Genomic DNA, 17,984 nt, shown 5'->3' with positions numbered 1-17,984 from the left:
AAACACATTCAAGTTCCTTCTCTCTTCCTCTCTCATGTTCCATGTTTCTGCTCCATACAGTGCTGTTGGCACAATCACTCCTTCATACAGTCTCCTCTTAGCATCCATTCCCAGATTCCTATTCCTCATTACACTTTTTAAACCACCAAGGCATTTACTCGCTTCTCTCAATCTACATTCTACCTCCACCTTCACTCCACCCTTTCCTGCCACATTTGCACCCAAATATCTAAAACTATCCACTTCCTCCAGTTGCTCTCCCTTAATGTTCACTTCCAGATTACTGCCACTTTCACCCCTTGTACATCTCATCACCTTACTTTTACCCACATTCATCTTCAGCTTTCTTCTATCATACACTCTCCCAAACTCTGTCACCAGCTTCCTCAATCCCTCCTCCGATCCTGCCACAAGCGCAGTGTCGTCCGCAAACAACAGCTGGCTCACCTCCCACTTTTCTCCATTTTCCTTAACCATCTCCAATCCCTGACTCACTACCCTTGCATTCACCTCTCGCACCACCCCATCCATGTATAAGTTGAACAGCCAGGGTGACATAATGCATCCCTGACGAAGTCCCACCTTTACCTCAAACCACTCACTCTCTCCATTTCTAATCCTGACACAAGCTCTACTACTCTCATAAAAACTCTTGACAGCTCCCAGAAGCTTTCCTCCTATCCCGTATATCCGCATAACCTCCCACAGTGCCTTTCTGTCTACCCTGTCGTAAGCCTTTTCCAGATCCATAAAGGCCCAGAAAACATCCTTCTCCTTACCTATAGCTTTCTCACATATCTGTCTTACCACAAAAATCTGATCTACACAACCTCTACCTGTCCTAAACCCACACTGTTCCTCACCAATTACTCCCTCTGTTCCTCTCCTAATCCTCTCAATCAAGATCCTCCCATAAGCCTTCCCAACTACACTTAACAAGCTAATCCCTCTGAAACTACTACATTCACACTTGTCCCCCTTTCCCTTGTAAAGTGGAACTATACAGGCACTCCTCCAGTCCTCTGGCACTCTACCTTCTCTCCAGCAAACATTAAATAACCTCACCAACCAGTCCACCATCACTATACCTCCTTTTTTAAGACATTCTGCATGACATCCATCCTGACCAGGTGCCCTACCTGCTTTCATCATCTTAACTGCTGCCTTCACTTCATCCTTCCTTATTTCTCCTCCATTTTCCTCACTCATCACTCTCATTTTCTTAGCATTTCCCACTGCAGCTATCTTTCCCTCCCTATCCTCCTTCACATTAAGCAACTCCCTAAAATATTCTGCCCATCTTCCCCTTACTGCCTTCTCCTCCATTATCATCTCTCCATCTGCACCTTTTACCTTTTCTTCTCTACTTGATTCGCCACCTCTTCCTCTCTTAATTTCTTTCCAAAACATCTTTTTATTACTTTCAAAATTTTCTGTCATACTCTTACCCCATTTTACATCTGCTCTCCTCTAGTAACTAGCAATATATTGACAAGAAGTAATAAATAACAGTACATACATACATATACCAAGGCTTTTTCCCCCTTCCAAGGGAGGTAGCCAAAAAGGGAAAGGCATAAAAACACTCCCACCCATTTCATCCCTAGATACACTCCACACCCCTCCCACCCTCCCTCTCATCTGAGCACCTCCTGGATGACGGGTCATCCCTGCACCTTGCCCACCGCCCTGGGTCAGAAGCAGTGTCGCAAAACACAGCACATCCACAGCAAGGCCGCTTCATTTAATCGGCGACCCCCCCTCTCCGTCCCCCCTTGCATATAAGGAGAGGACGGGGAAAAATCCCTTCGGGCTGCGTCAAAATTTACTCACACATCATCCATATACAACCATTCTCCACTCACCTCTGTCTTCTGTCCTCTCCCTTCCTTCCTCAACAGACATTCCCCTCTTCCCCAAAGCCCCCTTCACCCCATCCATCCATCTCATCCTAGGACGTCCCCTCATGTTCACTCCCTCCACATCTGCCTTCCATACCTCTTTTACTAGTCTTTCTTCACTCATTCTTTCCATGTGTCCAAACCATCCTAATATTCTTTCATCAACCCTATCTCCCAGCTCCTTTTTCACCCCTGTTCTCCTCCTCACCTCCTCATTTCTCACTCTATCCAGCCTAGTAACCCCCACCATACTTCTCAGACACCTCATTTCAAACACATTCAAACTCCTTCTCTCTTCTTCTCTTATGTTCCACGTTTCTGCCCCATACAGTGCTGTTGGCACAATCACTCCTTCAAACAGTCTCCTCTTCGCATCCATTCCTAAATGTCTATTCCTCATTACACTCTTTAATCCACCAAGGCATTTACTCGCTTCTCTCAATCTACATTCTACCTCCACCTTCACTCCACCTTTTCCTGCTACACTTGCACCCAAGTATCTAAAACTATCCACTTCCTCCAGTCGCTCTCCCTTAATGTTCACTTCCAGTCTACTGCCACTTTCACCCCTTGTACATCTCATCACCTTACTTTTACCCACATTTATCTTTAGCTTTCTTCTATCACATACTCTCCCAAACTCTGCCACCAGCTTCCTCAATCCCTCCTCCGACCCTGCCACAAGCGCAGTGTCGTCCGCAAACAACAGCTGGCTCACCTCCCACTTTTCTCCATTTTCTTTAACCATCTCCAATCCCTGACCCACTACCCTAGCATTCACCTCTCGCACCACCCCATCCATGTATAAGTTGAACAGCCAGGGCGACATAACGCATCCCTGACGAAGTCCCACTTTTACTTCAAACCACTCACTCTCTCCATTTCTAATCCTGACACAAGCTCTACTACTCTCATAAAAACTCTTGACAGCTCCCAAAAGCTTTCCTCCTATCCCATAAATCTGCATAACCTCCCACAGTGCCTTTCCTATAGCTTTCTCACATATCTGTCTTACCACAAAGATCTGATCTACACAACCTCTACCTGTCCTAAATCCACACTGTTCCTCACCAATTACTCCTTCTGTTCCTCTCCTAATCCTCTCAATCAAGATCCTCCCATAAGCCTTCCCTACTACACTTAACAGGCTAATCCCTCTGAAACTACTACATTCACACTTGTCCCCTTTTCCCTTGTAAAGAGGAACTATACAGGCACTTCTCCAGTCCTCCGGTACTCTACCCTCTCTCCAGCAAACATTAAATAACCTCACCAACCAGTCCACCATCACTGAATCTCCCTTTTTCAGACATTCTGCATGGCATCCATCCAGACCAGGTGCCTTACCTGCTTTCATCATCTTAACAACTGCCTTCACCTCATCCTTCCTTATTTCTCCTCCATTCTCCTCACTCATGTGAATATAAGCCTCATCAGTTTCTTAGAAGTCAGTTACACATTCCGTCTCATAGTCATCACATTCATCGTCTTCGAGTTCCTCAGTGTCCTGGTTCTCACATGACTCAAGCTGACAGGGTCCACAAGCTGCTGAACAAAAAAGTCCATATCTTCTGCAGCTGCATCTGGCAGTACTGCAAGCAGTTGTGCAGTTGCAATGAACCATTTTCAGAAGAGTCTGGAGCGACATTCATATCTGACATTACTGGAACATACTGATTATTGTGAAGGTCCCAACCCCAGTCCACAAGAATAATGTCACTTTGCATCTCCATCCATGTCATGATTTGGTAGTATACCCTGTAAGAGTGGTATTTAGTAGAAGACTGTGTTGGAGGAAGATGCTCAGGAGTAACAAATGTTTTTGCAGTGACAACCCTCTTTGTAAACATATCATATCGCAAAGCTGCAAGGGAACTTGCGTTCTCCCCACCAAACATAGTGATCATCACTTGTCCCCCCAAGATTTCAACTTCAGCATGTGTCTTGTCTTTCAAACAGAACTCTTCGGCACAGGACTTGAGAACTACATCACCTTTCACAAGCTTTTGGAAAGCAGATATCTTTCCAGTGCCATAAACGCGTGATGTTGAATCACATCCTGTGAATGCATGCAGGAATAACAACTGTGTGCATAGATCACTGCCAAGAAGATGCTTTATGTGGTTAATGTCATACACTTTGGTTGTACTTCTTGTCTTATTGCCTGACCTAAAATAAAGTGGCTTGCTGTCTGGTGGTGTGTGGTGCAAAAGAAGAACCAACAAGTCTGTGTCTTCTCCAATCAAAGTGGTTGAATGTGTGCAGAACCTTGGTGGATGATGTGCATCATTCCTTGCCAGTTTGGAACAGGTTGCTCAAAGTGACATGAAATCTCCCACAAGATATCAACTTTCATGTCTCCACCTTGTACATCTGGTAGTTTATGAAACTTAACATTTTGAAGGGCATGTCTGGAGAAACGGTACTCAATGATGTAAACTTTCGCAATATCTACTATATTTAATTCTGATATGTTTTGTCTCTTCACAAGATGGCTTGTCATCTTTCCTGGGGTCAGTGCACCTATCATTCCCATCCCATGAAATGTACCTTTGCCATCAATGGTCAGAATATTGTGGTCTACATTATCCCCGGAAAATAACAATGATAAATCCTGTGTATCAGCATCTTCAACTAGAAGATCTAGTGTACCACAGTTTGCTGCATTCTTCTCAAACCTGCACACCTCATCATATGATGTGCAATATCCCATCTCATGAAGAACGTCCACAAGAAATTTAGAACGGTATAAATGATGCACTTGTACTGCAAGACCTATTTGCAATGGTGCTATGACTGCCCGTGGTCTGACAGCTTGTACTATGGCTTGTCCTATACTGGCTACTTTGTGCTGAGCATTTTTCCCAACAAACAGATACCTTACAAACTTTTGTAATGTCTCTGGAAGAAAACTCAATGCGGACTTGAGCTTCAGCTCTTCAGCTTTTGGATAGGTATCAGTAATTGAAGGTACATTTCTTTTAATATCAGCTTTAATTAGTCTTGCAGCCGCTTCTATTATAGCTTGTTTTTGTGCCTCTTCATCACCATCTTGTTGTTGTGCTTTGTAATAAGACCAAAGTATTTGTGACGCTGTCTCTCTAATTGTAATTATGTCATTTAATCCACCTTTTTCTGCAAAACAAATAGAATCTCCATATTTTTCCTTCAGTTTAATCTTCAGATATTGATTTCCATAAGGATCTGAATCTTCATGCATTAGAAAACCTTTCATTTTTTTCTGCAGAAATGATACAGTTAACTGTTCTTCGTCATTAATTTCCAGATATTTACACATTCTCTCAAATGCTTGTTCCTGGTCTTCATCTTTTGGTCTTCCAGATTTTCTGCATTTTGCATCACTAGTACTAGTTTCTCCTTGAAACTGAATAGGTATGTCATACCCATTACGGAAATTGCTTCTGAAGATATGGTGGTAAATACTGTCAGCAGCATGAAGATCACCACCATAATATTCAATGCGGCCTTTAACAATAAATGCCCAGTCATCCTTTCGACTTTCACAATACTGCAGGATTGTTCTGGTGCAGTCATCTGTTTTAACACAGCTATAGTCCGTTCGTCCTAGCAACAGCAGCAGCAACAACTGTCAAATCGTCCACCCAACACATGTTTACTCATTTTCACTGAGTTGCTGGAAGATACATCTTTCTTCTTTTGGTTTTCAATGTCACGCTTGTTTATATACCACTTGTGACAACCTGGATGCACTTTACAGCCAGCAGTCACAGCAATGCTGTCTTCTCGCTTAGCACTTGCTGCATTTATACCATCTGCACCCTTGTGGTCAATTTTAACAATATTATCTGTATCGGCAAATGCTTCTTTGCAAATTGGGCAGATGTCAGAGATAAGACCAGAAGCAATCATCTTCAGATCTGAAACATAATAAATAAAAAATATTAATATAATAATATTAATAAAATTAATATAATACTAACATTAATAAAATGTTATAGTGATAATAATTCACTTATATTACATATTAGATTTGATCATTTAATGGCTGGGAAAAACGATTAACTGAATGGCCTAATTAAAAAATTTTGTAACCAATGCATTTCTTGACCCATAAAACCTTAAAATAGACGTATAAGTTGCTGTTCTATCCCAAATATTAACAAAGTTACAGCAGTTTCAGTGATTTTTTGGTCAGCGGCGGCCATCTTGGAAATGACCCAGTTTTGACCCACTTCCGGGGGTCAGATTTTGGTAGACTTTTTTTCTCATACTCATTACAGCCATTAGAGGCAAAAACCACTGAGAAACCTTTTTGTATAATTTTTTTGGGGTCATGGTACTTTTTTTCATATATCGACCCGCCTAATACAAAAGTCTACTGTCATGCATCACCCATTTCAAGAACCACCTAAATAAAAAAAAAATAAAAAAAATAACAATAATAATAGAAAATAAATAAATAAAAAATAAATAAAAAAATAAATGCATATTTGGGAGTGTAGCATGTAGGAAATCTTTTCAAATGTGGCGAATTGTATAGCTGACTACAAACTTGATGCAATAGACATAAGAATATAAAATTTCAGCAAGTAATATTGCACCAAAGCAAATGGAGAACCCATTTCCATAAGCTTTTGTTTGCAACAAAACATGATTAAGCTAATAGCTATGGAACGCTTCATGATCCTTCTTGTGATTCACAAGATGCAAGGAACTCGATGACTGATACATTCTGAACTTCTGCCTCACTTGTATGGCCAACTAAACAACAAGTAGTTACCGTACAAACAATGCACATTCTAAATGCAACAAATTTAACTTTTTCCTTCCTGTGCTCAGTTTGACAGTAGAAATAACAGTCACTACAATGTCAAATTTATAAATACAACCAATTTATGGGTTGTCAGATTCCCTAAAGTATTGGCATCTCTAAGTTCCAACAATTCACCTATGAAAACATTCATTAAAAATTACACATCTATATCATAAACAAAATTATGTGACATACCACGATGCCATGAACAAAATGCAGTGTTATGACATATAAAATCATGTCATCTTATGTAGCTAATAACAATGTCCTCTAGAAGCCCGGGTCCAAAGGTAACTCAACAACCTTTGGGCCCTCGTCAAAAGAGCGTGAATACAAACGATAACATGACGACCCAATATGAGTCTGGCTCGGGAAGGAATTAAATGCCTCAGCAATATTGCAGAAGGCAGAGAAGAAGAAAAAAAGGAGATACAGAATTCCCTCAAAATTGGGCAACTTAGACAAGCAGGAAACATGTTTAGACCTGCAAACATGGAGGCATTTCCCATCAGAAATTCTAATGCCATGCCAGTGAAGAACAATCTAAAACTCTTTAATCCAGGGTGATCCTTCAGAAATTTTATTCTGGTTATCATCAGACTGTCTAACTGATGAGTCACAACTATCTTAATCCCTTCGCTATCATGAGGTCTTTTACAAGTTCTATTTCAACTCCCGCCAGATGATTTACCTCAGCTCTGGGAATGAAACCACAGCTAATGATTAAATCTACCTCAATTAATCACTTCACTATGACATATCATATTCTGGCCATTGCCAAATGACTCTTATTTTCCTTAAGGAATGTCATCCTAGTAAAAGAGTTAGTTAACCATGTCAACACTGTGCCAAACTTTGTCTAATCTGTTCTGGCAGCTCTGAGGCTGATGCAGTAATAAGGATAAATTTACGAAACTAATGGAGGGGTAAGCCTGAGGAAAATAATAATATGTATATAATGGATGTATATGAGTGTGTAAGCATCCATTTGTATTTCTGTATGTGTTCATTTGTGTATTGAAGAATGAATAACTTAAAAGTGATATATATATATATATAGAAAGACAGTGAGATAGCAATGTAAACATGGATAGACTTATAGTAGTATAAGGATAAATAAAAATACAGTATACTGAAGGATACAAACAGAGACAGAAATCGATAGATAGAGAAAGAACAAGACACACACATGTTGGGGGGGAGGTGCATGCATAGAGACATCCACACAGGCACCAAAACAGCATAACATCTTAAACTGCCTTCAAAGTCAAACAATAAATTCAACCTTTTTAATTCATCTGCAGAATAATGCATATGGTCTACAACCATACAAAACTATCAGGATCCCAAAGAACCAATAAAAGATTTCATCTGTATTCACAATATTTGTTTTCCTCAGATGCAGCAATTTCACCTGATGATGATGGCTTTTAACATCAGAACATTCAAACACTTGACCTTTCAATGCATCAGCAAATGCACATCATCCAATATTAACATAAATCACAAATCCAAAGAAAAGAAAAATAGAGAAAGAAAGAAGGAATGAAAAACAAGGGACCAGTTAAGTAGTTTCTATGCCATTAAAAAATATAATAATCCAAAGGTGTGCAGTTGCTTATGCATACTTAAAAATGAAATATCCATCTGAGAAAGGTAATGAGTGTCAGAAACATGCACAATCTAGTCCTATAACGGCCAACAATGAAAGAACATCTGGGAGTTATAACATATGTTCCTATGCATGCACATGACACTTCATTGTCTTATTCCAACACTCTTGTGTCAAGAATTCTTTAACACATCCGCGTACATACGCATGACCGGAACGCATCTAAAATTTTATAATAACTAATGCTAACAGAACAAAATACATAGTCTTTGGAGGTTCTGTATATATCTGAGAAACTTAACTTGCAAAACATACAAAACTTCATACAGAGAAGGGAGGTGTAATACAAGAAAATCCTTTGGTGTGGGTATGTGTTTTGGCTTGGCCACTGCCCTTTTAAGGGGAGGCGTTGTAGCCTTACCCTTTTAAGGGGAGGCATTGTAGCCTTAATATATGTAATAATATACCAATATATCACCTAACTGTTCTTTCAAAAAACCAAAAGAAGCTTAATATATAGTCATAAAGCATAAATCTGTGTACATATTCAGACAAACAAGAACCTGCATGCACACATGAGAATGTACATGAGGAGAAAGTTACAAGAGAATTGTTTGGATGCTCAGGAGCCATATAAAGAACCCTATAACTCAAGCAACTAAATCTTTGCATCAACCTGTCATATATACCTGTTTCATTACCACTGTTATCTTCCTTTTATCTCAAATTCTAAAGGCTAGATTTTCTACCTCAACATCTCTCACTAGGAAACATCTTCCATTCAAAGACCACCACACAAATCTTTCTTATAATACCAGGGTCTCAAAGACAGCTCTCTCCAAGGCTGATGATTTCATGTCTTGGACATGAGTGCCCTGATCTCCCTGTGTAGTACCTTTAGTGGTACCAATTTTCACTCTTAGGCATCAATACCGAGGTCTTCTAGAAGCCTCTCCAGAGCTGCCAACTTGTTCTTCGCCTCGTGGATTTCTGATATGGTGCAGACTTGTGACGACACGTGATATCGAATCTCATCGATGATAGTGACTGTGTCCGTCTCCTGGCGACCTTCAACCTCACAGGCATCGGACATGATGAGGTCTTGCAATTCTTGGAGCTCGAGAACCTGCAGACGAAATTAAAATACTAAATCAATTTACAATAATAATGACATTTTTTTTTCCCCAAGTATCAATAACTAGAAACCCACAACCCCACACTGGCCGGCCAGCTGTGATTCAGAGGCCATCCCACAGATCTCTCTGGGAAGAAACTTTGGATTGATGTCTGTTTTGTATTGGTGTGGGATGGTTTCTTTGTCACTAGTTTGTAGGAGTAGAAGGAGGGGAGCCGTCACTGGTTGTCAGGTCTCTACATATGAAAATAAGGAGGACATACAGTCAAACTTGATAGAGAGTAAGCAGTGCTGCTTTAGTATGTGGCCTACCTTTTTTAAACTGGTTTAGTATGTGGCCTACCCTATTTGAATGTGTCCTACCTCAGGAAAAATTTAAAACAAACAACAATACTTAAAAAGAAAAAAAAATAATTTAAACCTAACCTAACCTAATCCTAATTTAACCTAATCTAACCTACCCTAATCTAACCTAACCTAACCCTAACTTTTAACCTAACCCTGACCTAACCTAACCCTAACCTACCCTAACCCTAACCCAACCCTGACCTACCCTAACCTAACCTTACCCTAACCCTAAACCTAACCTACCCTAACCTAACTTGCAGAGCTGGGTGCGTTCCTGGGTGTGTTGAATAGGTAGATCACATACTATAGAAGAGAAAATATTTTGTAGGCCACATCCAAAAGGTAGGCCAAATAATTAAGTAGCACCGAGTAATATTGACGCATGGTCTAGAGACCATGCATCAACCCCTCAGGGCTGCACCTTCAGATGACTCAACCACTTCCCTAATAAGGGGAAAAAGATCTTTGGGTATGTACATATACATATGTATACTTTAAATTCATTTTTGTGTATGTGTGTATACATACATGCATGCACCTGTGAACATGTAAATAAAACAAAATATGAATGGAGTATGTGGAGATGGAATGAGTGGGAGTGGATTTTATGCCTTTGTTTTTTGGCTACCTCCCTTGTAAGGGGGAAAAAGCCTTTGGCATATGTATATATGTACAAAATGGTTAATGTCATCAACCGCCATCTTCAAACCAGACCCTCCAGCCCTCAGAAACTCCCGTCAAGAAATACCCTGGTTAATGTCATCAACCACCATCTTCAAACCAGACCCTCCAGCCCTCAGAAACTCCCGTCAGGAAATACCCACCGAATCTAGGTGCTTGGCCATAAAGGCCACACACTGGTCCTCAAGCCTTGGAAGTTGAAACATACGCGCCACTCTGATCACCGACACAACGCTCTGCACCTCAAGTCGCTGCCCAAGGAACACGCCACACTGCCGCTTCAACCCCGGTAGAAGGTACATATCTGCCGCAACCATTACATCAAGCACATTGTCATTGCTGACCTGCGGAAAATAAAAAAGATTGTGTACGTGCGGGATATGTCATAAATAACCTAAGCAAGATGCTGTAATAACTGTCATCTATCTTATATTATTTGTTTATTTGTTTTATTATCATTTGTCTGTTTACTATTATTTGCTTGATTCACATTTATTATTAGTTTTATGTCAATTCATTATTACTTACTGTTTGCCTATTTGTTTATTATTTAACAACACCTATGCATTTATTTACTTATTTTATTTATTATTTATATTATTATATTTTCATTTATTTATTTATTTATTACTAATTTTTTTTCACATCCGACCTAGTTATGGACCAAAAGGTCTCCTGTCGGCATGCTCCGTCTTTGTAATTCTTCGTAATCAGTGAAAGGGTAAAATGAAAGATTAAACCCTTCTGTCATGAATGGGAGTTTCCTTTAAGGGGGGCCACTCCCGAAAACTCCTTGGGCTCATATCTCGCTTCTGGTTCATCCAATTGCTTTGAAATTTTAATATATTGTTTGTTGGTATAAAGAAATGCTATTCTGTAAATTTCATGAAATTTTGATGAATGGTAGTGGCTACAAAAAAAAAAGTGTTTTTCTTTTTTTTGTTTCACAAGATTCATTTTTCACTTAATTGCTTTGAAAAAATTATCATAGAAACTTTGTTTATATATCTACATTTTGTTGGATTTGATTTTCAATTTTTTGTTTTGTCTTTGAAGGAAAAAATTTTTTTTTATTTTTTTTTTTATTTTTTTTTTTTAGGTCTCCTGAATCCCGTTTTTTTTGGACAAATTGAAAAATCTAATTCCAACAAAAAATTCTATTTTTGTTGAAGTATAAATTGATACCTAACATAAGTTGATCAGAGTTTTTACCGATTTTGTGAAATTATTTGAAGTTCAAAAAACAACATTTCAAGATAACGATTCTAAATTTTTTTCTTCAGTTTTTTCCTTTTCCTGCCATGTGTATTCATCTGATTGGCATGAAATTTTCACATATGATTGTGTATATATTGTTGACTTGGAGAATGAAGAGAAAGGGGGGGTGACTGCTGTTGTGGCGTGGGTGGGAGTGGTGGCGGAGGAGGAGGTGATAAGCCGGACGGCGATAACACGCTCTCTCCCCTTCATCTCTGCTAATTTCTTCGCTAATTTCTCCTTGATCTGAAGAGTCTTGATGCCCTTTACTCTTCTTGAAGTTGGATATCCTCGATAACGTAAGCTTACGTCTGTAAGTCATCTTGCAAGACGAATATAAAAGAAATATTACAGGAACACAGCATTGCGTTATCTGTAATGTCTCCGTATGTACTGGACGTGAGTAGCTAGGATTTACCACACGCATGCGGGGAAGAGATGCCATTTGTCGAAATTTATATAAAGAAAAAAATATTTTAATGATAGTTCTACATAGTTATAAGCATTGAATGATACCTCATTTTCTAGCGCACGTGTCAGGCTATGACGCAACACCCCGGGTCATTTAAAAATGGCATCTGAGGGGGGGGAAAAAATATTTTTCAGAAAAAAACTTCACCAAGTGATAGTTTCGGGTAGGACTGACATCTTGAGCCGATAAAAGTGAAAAGTGAAACTTTAAAAATATTCGTGAAAAAATCACCGGGTTGGCCCCCCTTAATGCATATAAAAAAAATACAATCTTATTTACAGTGGCAGACTAGGCCACCAGGATACCATTTTCCTAATGGACCCCCAATGATGATCCATCACTTTAGAAATAACAGAAAAAAGAAAACTGAAAAAAATATTGCATTGATTCTTAGGTCTAAATAATGCTTCTTTGATGCTATAATTTCTTTAAGTAGATAAAAGATGAAGTAAATTATTTTTTCAATTAGTTAATATTACCTAGAAAAAAAAAGACAAAATAGAAAAAAGTATTTTAGTGTCAAAACATTTGAAGAGCTAAACAGTAATAGTATTACTATCCTCGGTCAAGCAGAGAAACTGAACAAATTGCAAACGCTGAAACACATCAGTTCTGTGTAAACTTCTAGCAAGACTAGTTTCTTCATTACATATAGGTTATTTTCAGCAAAGAGAATCTATGTAAAGAAAGTACAACTAATCAAATTACAACTAAGAACCATGAGAAGGCAGTAAAAATACATTTTCATTACAATATTTGAAGCTGAACTACACAAGGGACATTTGGGGGGTCCTTGAAAGGTCAGTATGGAACAAGGTATAAAACCATAAAGGACATCTGGAAACCTAATGTATACTGCACTTGGCAATTTGACTATTTGACTACAATGTTTGAACTTCATACGTTCATGTCATCCTATACATGATATTTTGATTCTAGCATTTAACTTATATGTATATTAACTTGGCACTTTGACTAGAGCATTTGAAATTTATTTCTCATTTTCATCCTACTCGTTTTGATCCCATTTTCATCCTACTCTTGTTTTGATCCCATTGATCCCATGTTTTGATCCCATTTTTTCTATAGGTTGTCATCATACACTTTGAATTTAATTTCTATCCTACTCCAGTATTTAAATTTCATATATGAATGCTATCCTATAAATTATGTCTTTATTCTCATGGAACTGCCTTGTGGTTTCTTGCAGACTTTATTCTTATATTTTTATTGATTTAGTTACACATAAGCTACTGCATTTGACAATTTGACTAGAGCATTTCAAATGTGTCTGTCGTTTTCATCCTACTCTTATTTTGATCCCATCAACTGAATCTTGTCTATAGGTTGTCATCATGCACTTTGAATTCATTTTTCATCTTACTCTATTATTTTGATTTCATATATCCATGTGATCCTGTTTAAATACTCTTTGCATGTATCTGCATACTTGAATTTGTTCTTAGTTTACAAATATGTTCTATGTTCTTATATCTTGTGACCCTCTCAAATTGTGAATGTTAATTCATTAAGTCAAAAATTATAAATATTTTGATTACACTCTTCACTGTCCTGTCCAATGAGCTACTTGAAACTTTTATGTTGATAAGTAAAATATATATAGATAGATAGATATAGATATACATATAGATATATATGCATATACATGTATATATATATATATATATGCAACAGTAATCACATAAAACAAGTGAATAGATATATTTTTGCTTGAAACCACGAGGAAATCAAAGAGCTTAAATAGATGAAAACATTCAGTATTCCAATCTTTGATTTCCTCATGGTTTCAAGCAAAAAAATGCATATATATTATTCCTTTTCTTGTGAAAAAAATTTCCACCGTTTTGTAGATTACTCTGGCTAAAAGTGAGACACTTTCCCTCATTTATCAAAATGTGACTGTAGCAAACTTTCACTCTCACCAAAACAGTTAACACTTGAGAGACATTAAAAACACCCCTAAGGACCAGAGTCGCTCAGCTTTCTTTTATGATATTAGACTCATCTCCACTCAATGAAGATTTTTTTTTTTTTCTGATTTGGCTTAATGTCGCAAAACTCCCCCCTATCAGGAGGCTAGAATGGTGCCCTTTACAGAGGACTTTGTAGTGTAAAATTTAATCAACCATACCCATGATTCAATTCACCAGTGGCAGGGTTCAAACAACCATCACCACCTTCACTGCAAGTAGAGATGCCCTAACCTGCTCAGCCACCGAGTATCTATCGAAGAAATTTAATTATTTTTTAGCATCAACTATCCCTAATTTCAACTATCCTATCTCCTCTTCACCATCTCACTATCATTCCGAAGAACGTAAGAGCAAGTTGGAAAAAAAAAAAAAAAAAAAAAGATACCAAAGAATTGCATATCATTCTGAAGAACATAAAAGTAAGTTGAAGAAAAAAAAAAAAAAAAAAAAAAAAAAAAAAAATACCAAAGAATTGCATCGTCACTGACCATGGTCTGGTTGCAGTAGAGGTAATGGACGATGATGGCAAAGACCCGAACTGAAACTTCGTTGAGTGTGACCGTGGGGATGGCGCGATCCTGGGCCCCCTGTTGCCATGTCGCCTCCTGGAAGTGGTCCCGCAAAAGGGCTCGGAAATACTCACTCCGAGGGCAGAAGAACATCTGCAGGGTAAAGGTGACATAACGATGAGGTTTATGATGGGTCAATGATACATACATACATATACCAAAGGCTTTTTCCACCTTATAAGAGAGGTTGCCAAAAAACAAAGGCATAGAAACCACTCCCACCCATTCCATCCTTATCACACTCCACTCCCCTCCACCCTCTTCCCTCCCTCTTATCTTGGCACCTCCTGGATGACGGGTCATCCCTGCATCTTGTCCACTGCTCTGGGTCAGAAGCAGTGTCGCAAGACACAGCACATCCACAACAAGGCTGCTTCAGTGATGGGGTTACAAAATGGAACTACAATGGTATAGCACACCAACAGAAGACTTTTTGGTCCATATCCAGGTCAGATAGAAAAAAATATATAAACAGGTAACTAAAACAGGGAAAGAAAATATCCTCTAAGGTGGGTGTCTAAATCATGACAAAGGTGGTTGAAAAATGTGAATAAATTCAATTATCACAGTATCATTACACTATTGTCATCACCAATATTATTATCATTTCCTAAGAAGCATGAAATTTTCCCATGCCTATAAACTGATAGGTGAATGACTAAATAAATGCATAAATATAAAAGATAAATTAACTGATATATCAAAGCTAGACTCGAATGTCAGTGTCTATTAACCCCCTCAAAATATCCCATTTTCTATGACATCGACATATTCCGTTCTCTATAATTCTTAACCAATGACTGCAACTTATAAGACTTTTGCATTTCACATATTACTTTTGCAAGGAATCTCTACGGGTGACTTTAAACTTAAACTATTGCATTCAACACAATAAATCACCCTCAAATACTCGTACAAATCCAAATAGCCTAAATTGCTGGATTTCAGTTTCAGGACTGAACTTAAGAATGGAAAGCGATACCAAAAGAAAAAAATAGAATATACGAGGAAAACAAAAAAACAAAACAGATAAAAAGAGAGTAACGGATATTGGGAGAATATTAGGTCAATTTATAGTTTCACCATCAATCTATACACAACATATCTCACCAGAAACGCATAAGCCACATACGAAAATCGTTGGTGGGTGAAACTATAAATTGTCCGAATAATTATGTGCGTGTGATAACAATGAATTGTTCTTGCCCGCAGCCCCGCAGCAGCTGACAACGATCCCTGCCCTGTAGATATGTTAGGCAGTAGTCACTGTTGTATTAATGGAATAGGAGAGGAGCAGTCGCCGGTTGCCTTTTCTCCTGATGTAAATCAATAAATAAAAATATCGGCCCGTCCCGAGGATAAGCGTCAGCCTCTCGGGGCTGCACCTCCAGTTGGAGAAAGGTGTTGATGGGTTTTAAAGATGATGGACGGGAGACGATTCTATCTGATGTCCGTCCTGCTGTGCGCACGTATGCATGCCCCCCCCCCTATTTTTTTTTTTTTTTTTTTTTTTTTACATGACCTCTGACCTTGTGACACATGAAAGGCTGGCCCTCGACCACGAAGCAGACATCGGCGAGACTGAGCTGCTCCTCGGGGTTGTTGAAGGGCATCTCGGTGGGCCAGAGGCGGAGGTGGGGCGGGAGCGTCTGCTGGGCAAGGTCCCGAAGGTCCGAGGCCGGAGTCCCTCCCTGGTTGGCGCCCTCCGAGCTGCCGCCACCGCCGCCGCCGCCGCCGAAGGTTCCTCCGCCCGCGTTCGAGTTGGCGTCCGGCTCGATCACCAAGGTGGTCACTCGAACCAGCCCCTGCTTGCCTGCGTCTGTGCGGAGTAAATAAATAAATGAATAAATAAGTGAATAAATTAATAAATAAATGAATATATGTGTATATCAGATAATTTTTCTGACCGTCGCGTGTAGGACTCGAACCTACCGCTCAGAGGCCATGAGGCTACTGGGCAGTGCCTTAACCCGCTCGGCTAGGTGAGTATATATGTATATCAGATCATTTTTCTGACCGTCGCGTGTAGGACTCGAACCTACCGCTCAGAGGCCATGAGGCTACTGGGCAGTGCCTTAACCCGCTCGGCTAGGTGAATATATATGTATATCAGATCATTTTTCTGACCGTCGCGTGTAGGACTCGAACCTACCGCTCAGAGGCCATGAGGCTACTGGGCAGTGCCTTAACCCGCTCGGCTACAGAAGGTACAAAAACCTCTGAACTCGAAACACTACAGGTTCACGCGACGGTCATAAAAATTATCTGATTGATGCCGCTGTCCACTAGCGAATTTCTCATATATATATATATATATATATATATATATATATACATGTATATATATATATTTGTATATATATTTATTATATATATTTATATATATACACAAATATATTATATATATTTATATATATACACATATATATATATATATATATATATATATATATATATATATATATATATATAGGGGTATAATGAATAAATATATGAATACATTTTAAGACGTCATTTGTTGGTCTTGATGACAAAACAGAAGTCCGAAGACGAGGAGTAGAGGTGGGAGGAGGAGGAGGAGGAAGAGAAGCAGAAGGAAGAGAAGCATGAGGAGGAGGAGGAAGAAGAGGAAGAGGAGGCGGAGGAGGAAGAAAAGGAAGAAGAGAAGTAAAAGGAGATGGAGGAGGAGGTAAAGGAGATGGAGGAGGAGGTAAAGGAGAAGGAGGAGGAGGAGGAGGAGGAGAAGGAGGAGGAAACCCGAGACGTACCTGCCGGAGGCCGGTGTCTATACAAACAATAAACAAACATATGAATATAAAATATATAACATATACAAATATGTGAAAACAATAAATATTTATAAAAAATAAAAACCATAGCGACACGTATCCCTCCTTCCACCAACCAAGAACCCCTGCGAAAGGGTTCGAATCCCGCGTTCGAAACGAGTTTCGAACGCGGGTTCGGGTTCGAAACGAGTTTCGAAACCTTCGACCGCACTTCCCGACCTGCCTCAACACCTTGCGTACCGTGTGGTCCCTTTTATCTTGGCCCGAAAGATATAGAGAGATAGAGAGAGAAATGAGAGAGACACATGAGAGACAGAGGGAGAGAATAAGAGAGTCTCAGAGAGAAAGAGCGAGGGAGGAAGTGAGAGGGAGAGAGAGAGAGAGAGAGAGAGAGAGAGAGAGAGAGAGAGAGAGAGAGAGAGAGAGAGAGA

The 17,984-nt window shown here is 39.2% G+C and overlaps 1 protein-coding gene across 4 annotated transcripts in view; it reads right to left on the bottom strand.

Annotated features, from left to right (window-relative positions):
- Nucleotides 1-5,477: 5,477 nt before the first annotated feature.
- LOC143040615 (ankyrin repeat and BTB/POZ domain-containing protein 1-like) overlaps nt 5,478-17,984 on the bottom strand; it is a 58,331-nt gene continuing 45,824 nt past the window's right edge. For 2 of the 4 annotated variants that reach the window (XM_076211759.1, XM_076211760.1), the window contains 5 exons: nt 16,294-16,583; nt 14,684-14,857; nt 10,616-10,816; nt 9,242-9,434; nt 5,478-5,800 (listed from right to left, as the gene is read on the bottom strand). In XM_076211759.1, the coding sequence (XP_076067874.1) occupies nt 5,487-5,800; nt 9,242-9,434; nt 10,616-10,816; nt 14,684-14,857; nt 16,294-16,583 (1,172 nt within the window). In that variant the 3' untranslated portion in view covers nt 5,478-5,486. Of the gene's footprint in view, nt 5,801-9,123; nt 9,435-10,615; nt 10,817-14,683; nt 14,858-16,293; nt 16,584-17,984 lie in introns of all 4 variants that reach the window. The other 2 variants (XM_076211761.1, XR_012967729.1) reach the window with 2 other exon arrangements.

This window comes from Oratosquilla oratoria, chromosome 29 (assembly GCF_046742065.1).
Source record: "Oratosquilla oratoria isolate Oo_2021 chromosome 29, ASM4674206v1, whole genome shotgun sequence".
NCBI classification, from domain to species: domain Eukaryota; kingdom Metazoa; phylum Arthropoda; class Malacostraca; order Stomatopoda; family Squillidae; genus Oratosquilla; species Oratosquilla oratoria.
The sequence above is the reverse complement of the archived record's forward strand: the minus strand, read 5'-3'. Positions and strand labels throughout refer to the sequence as shown.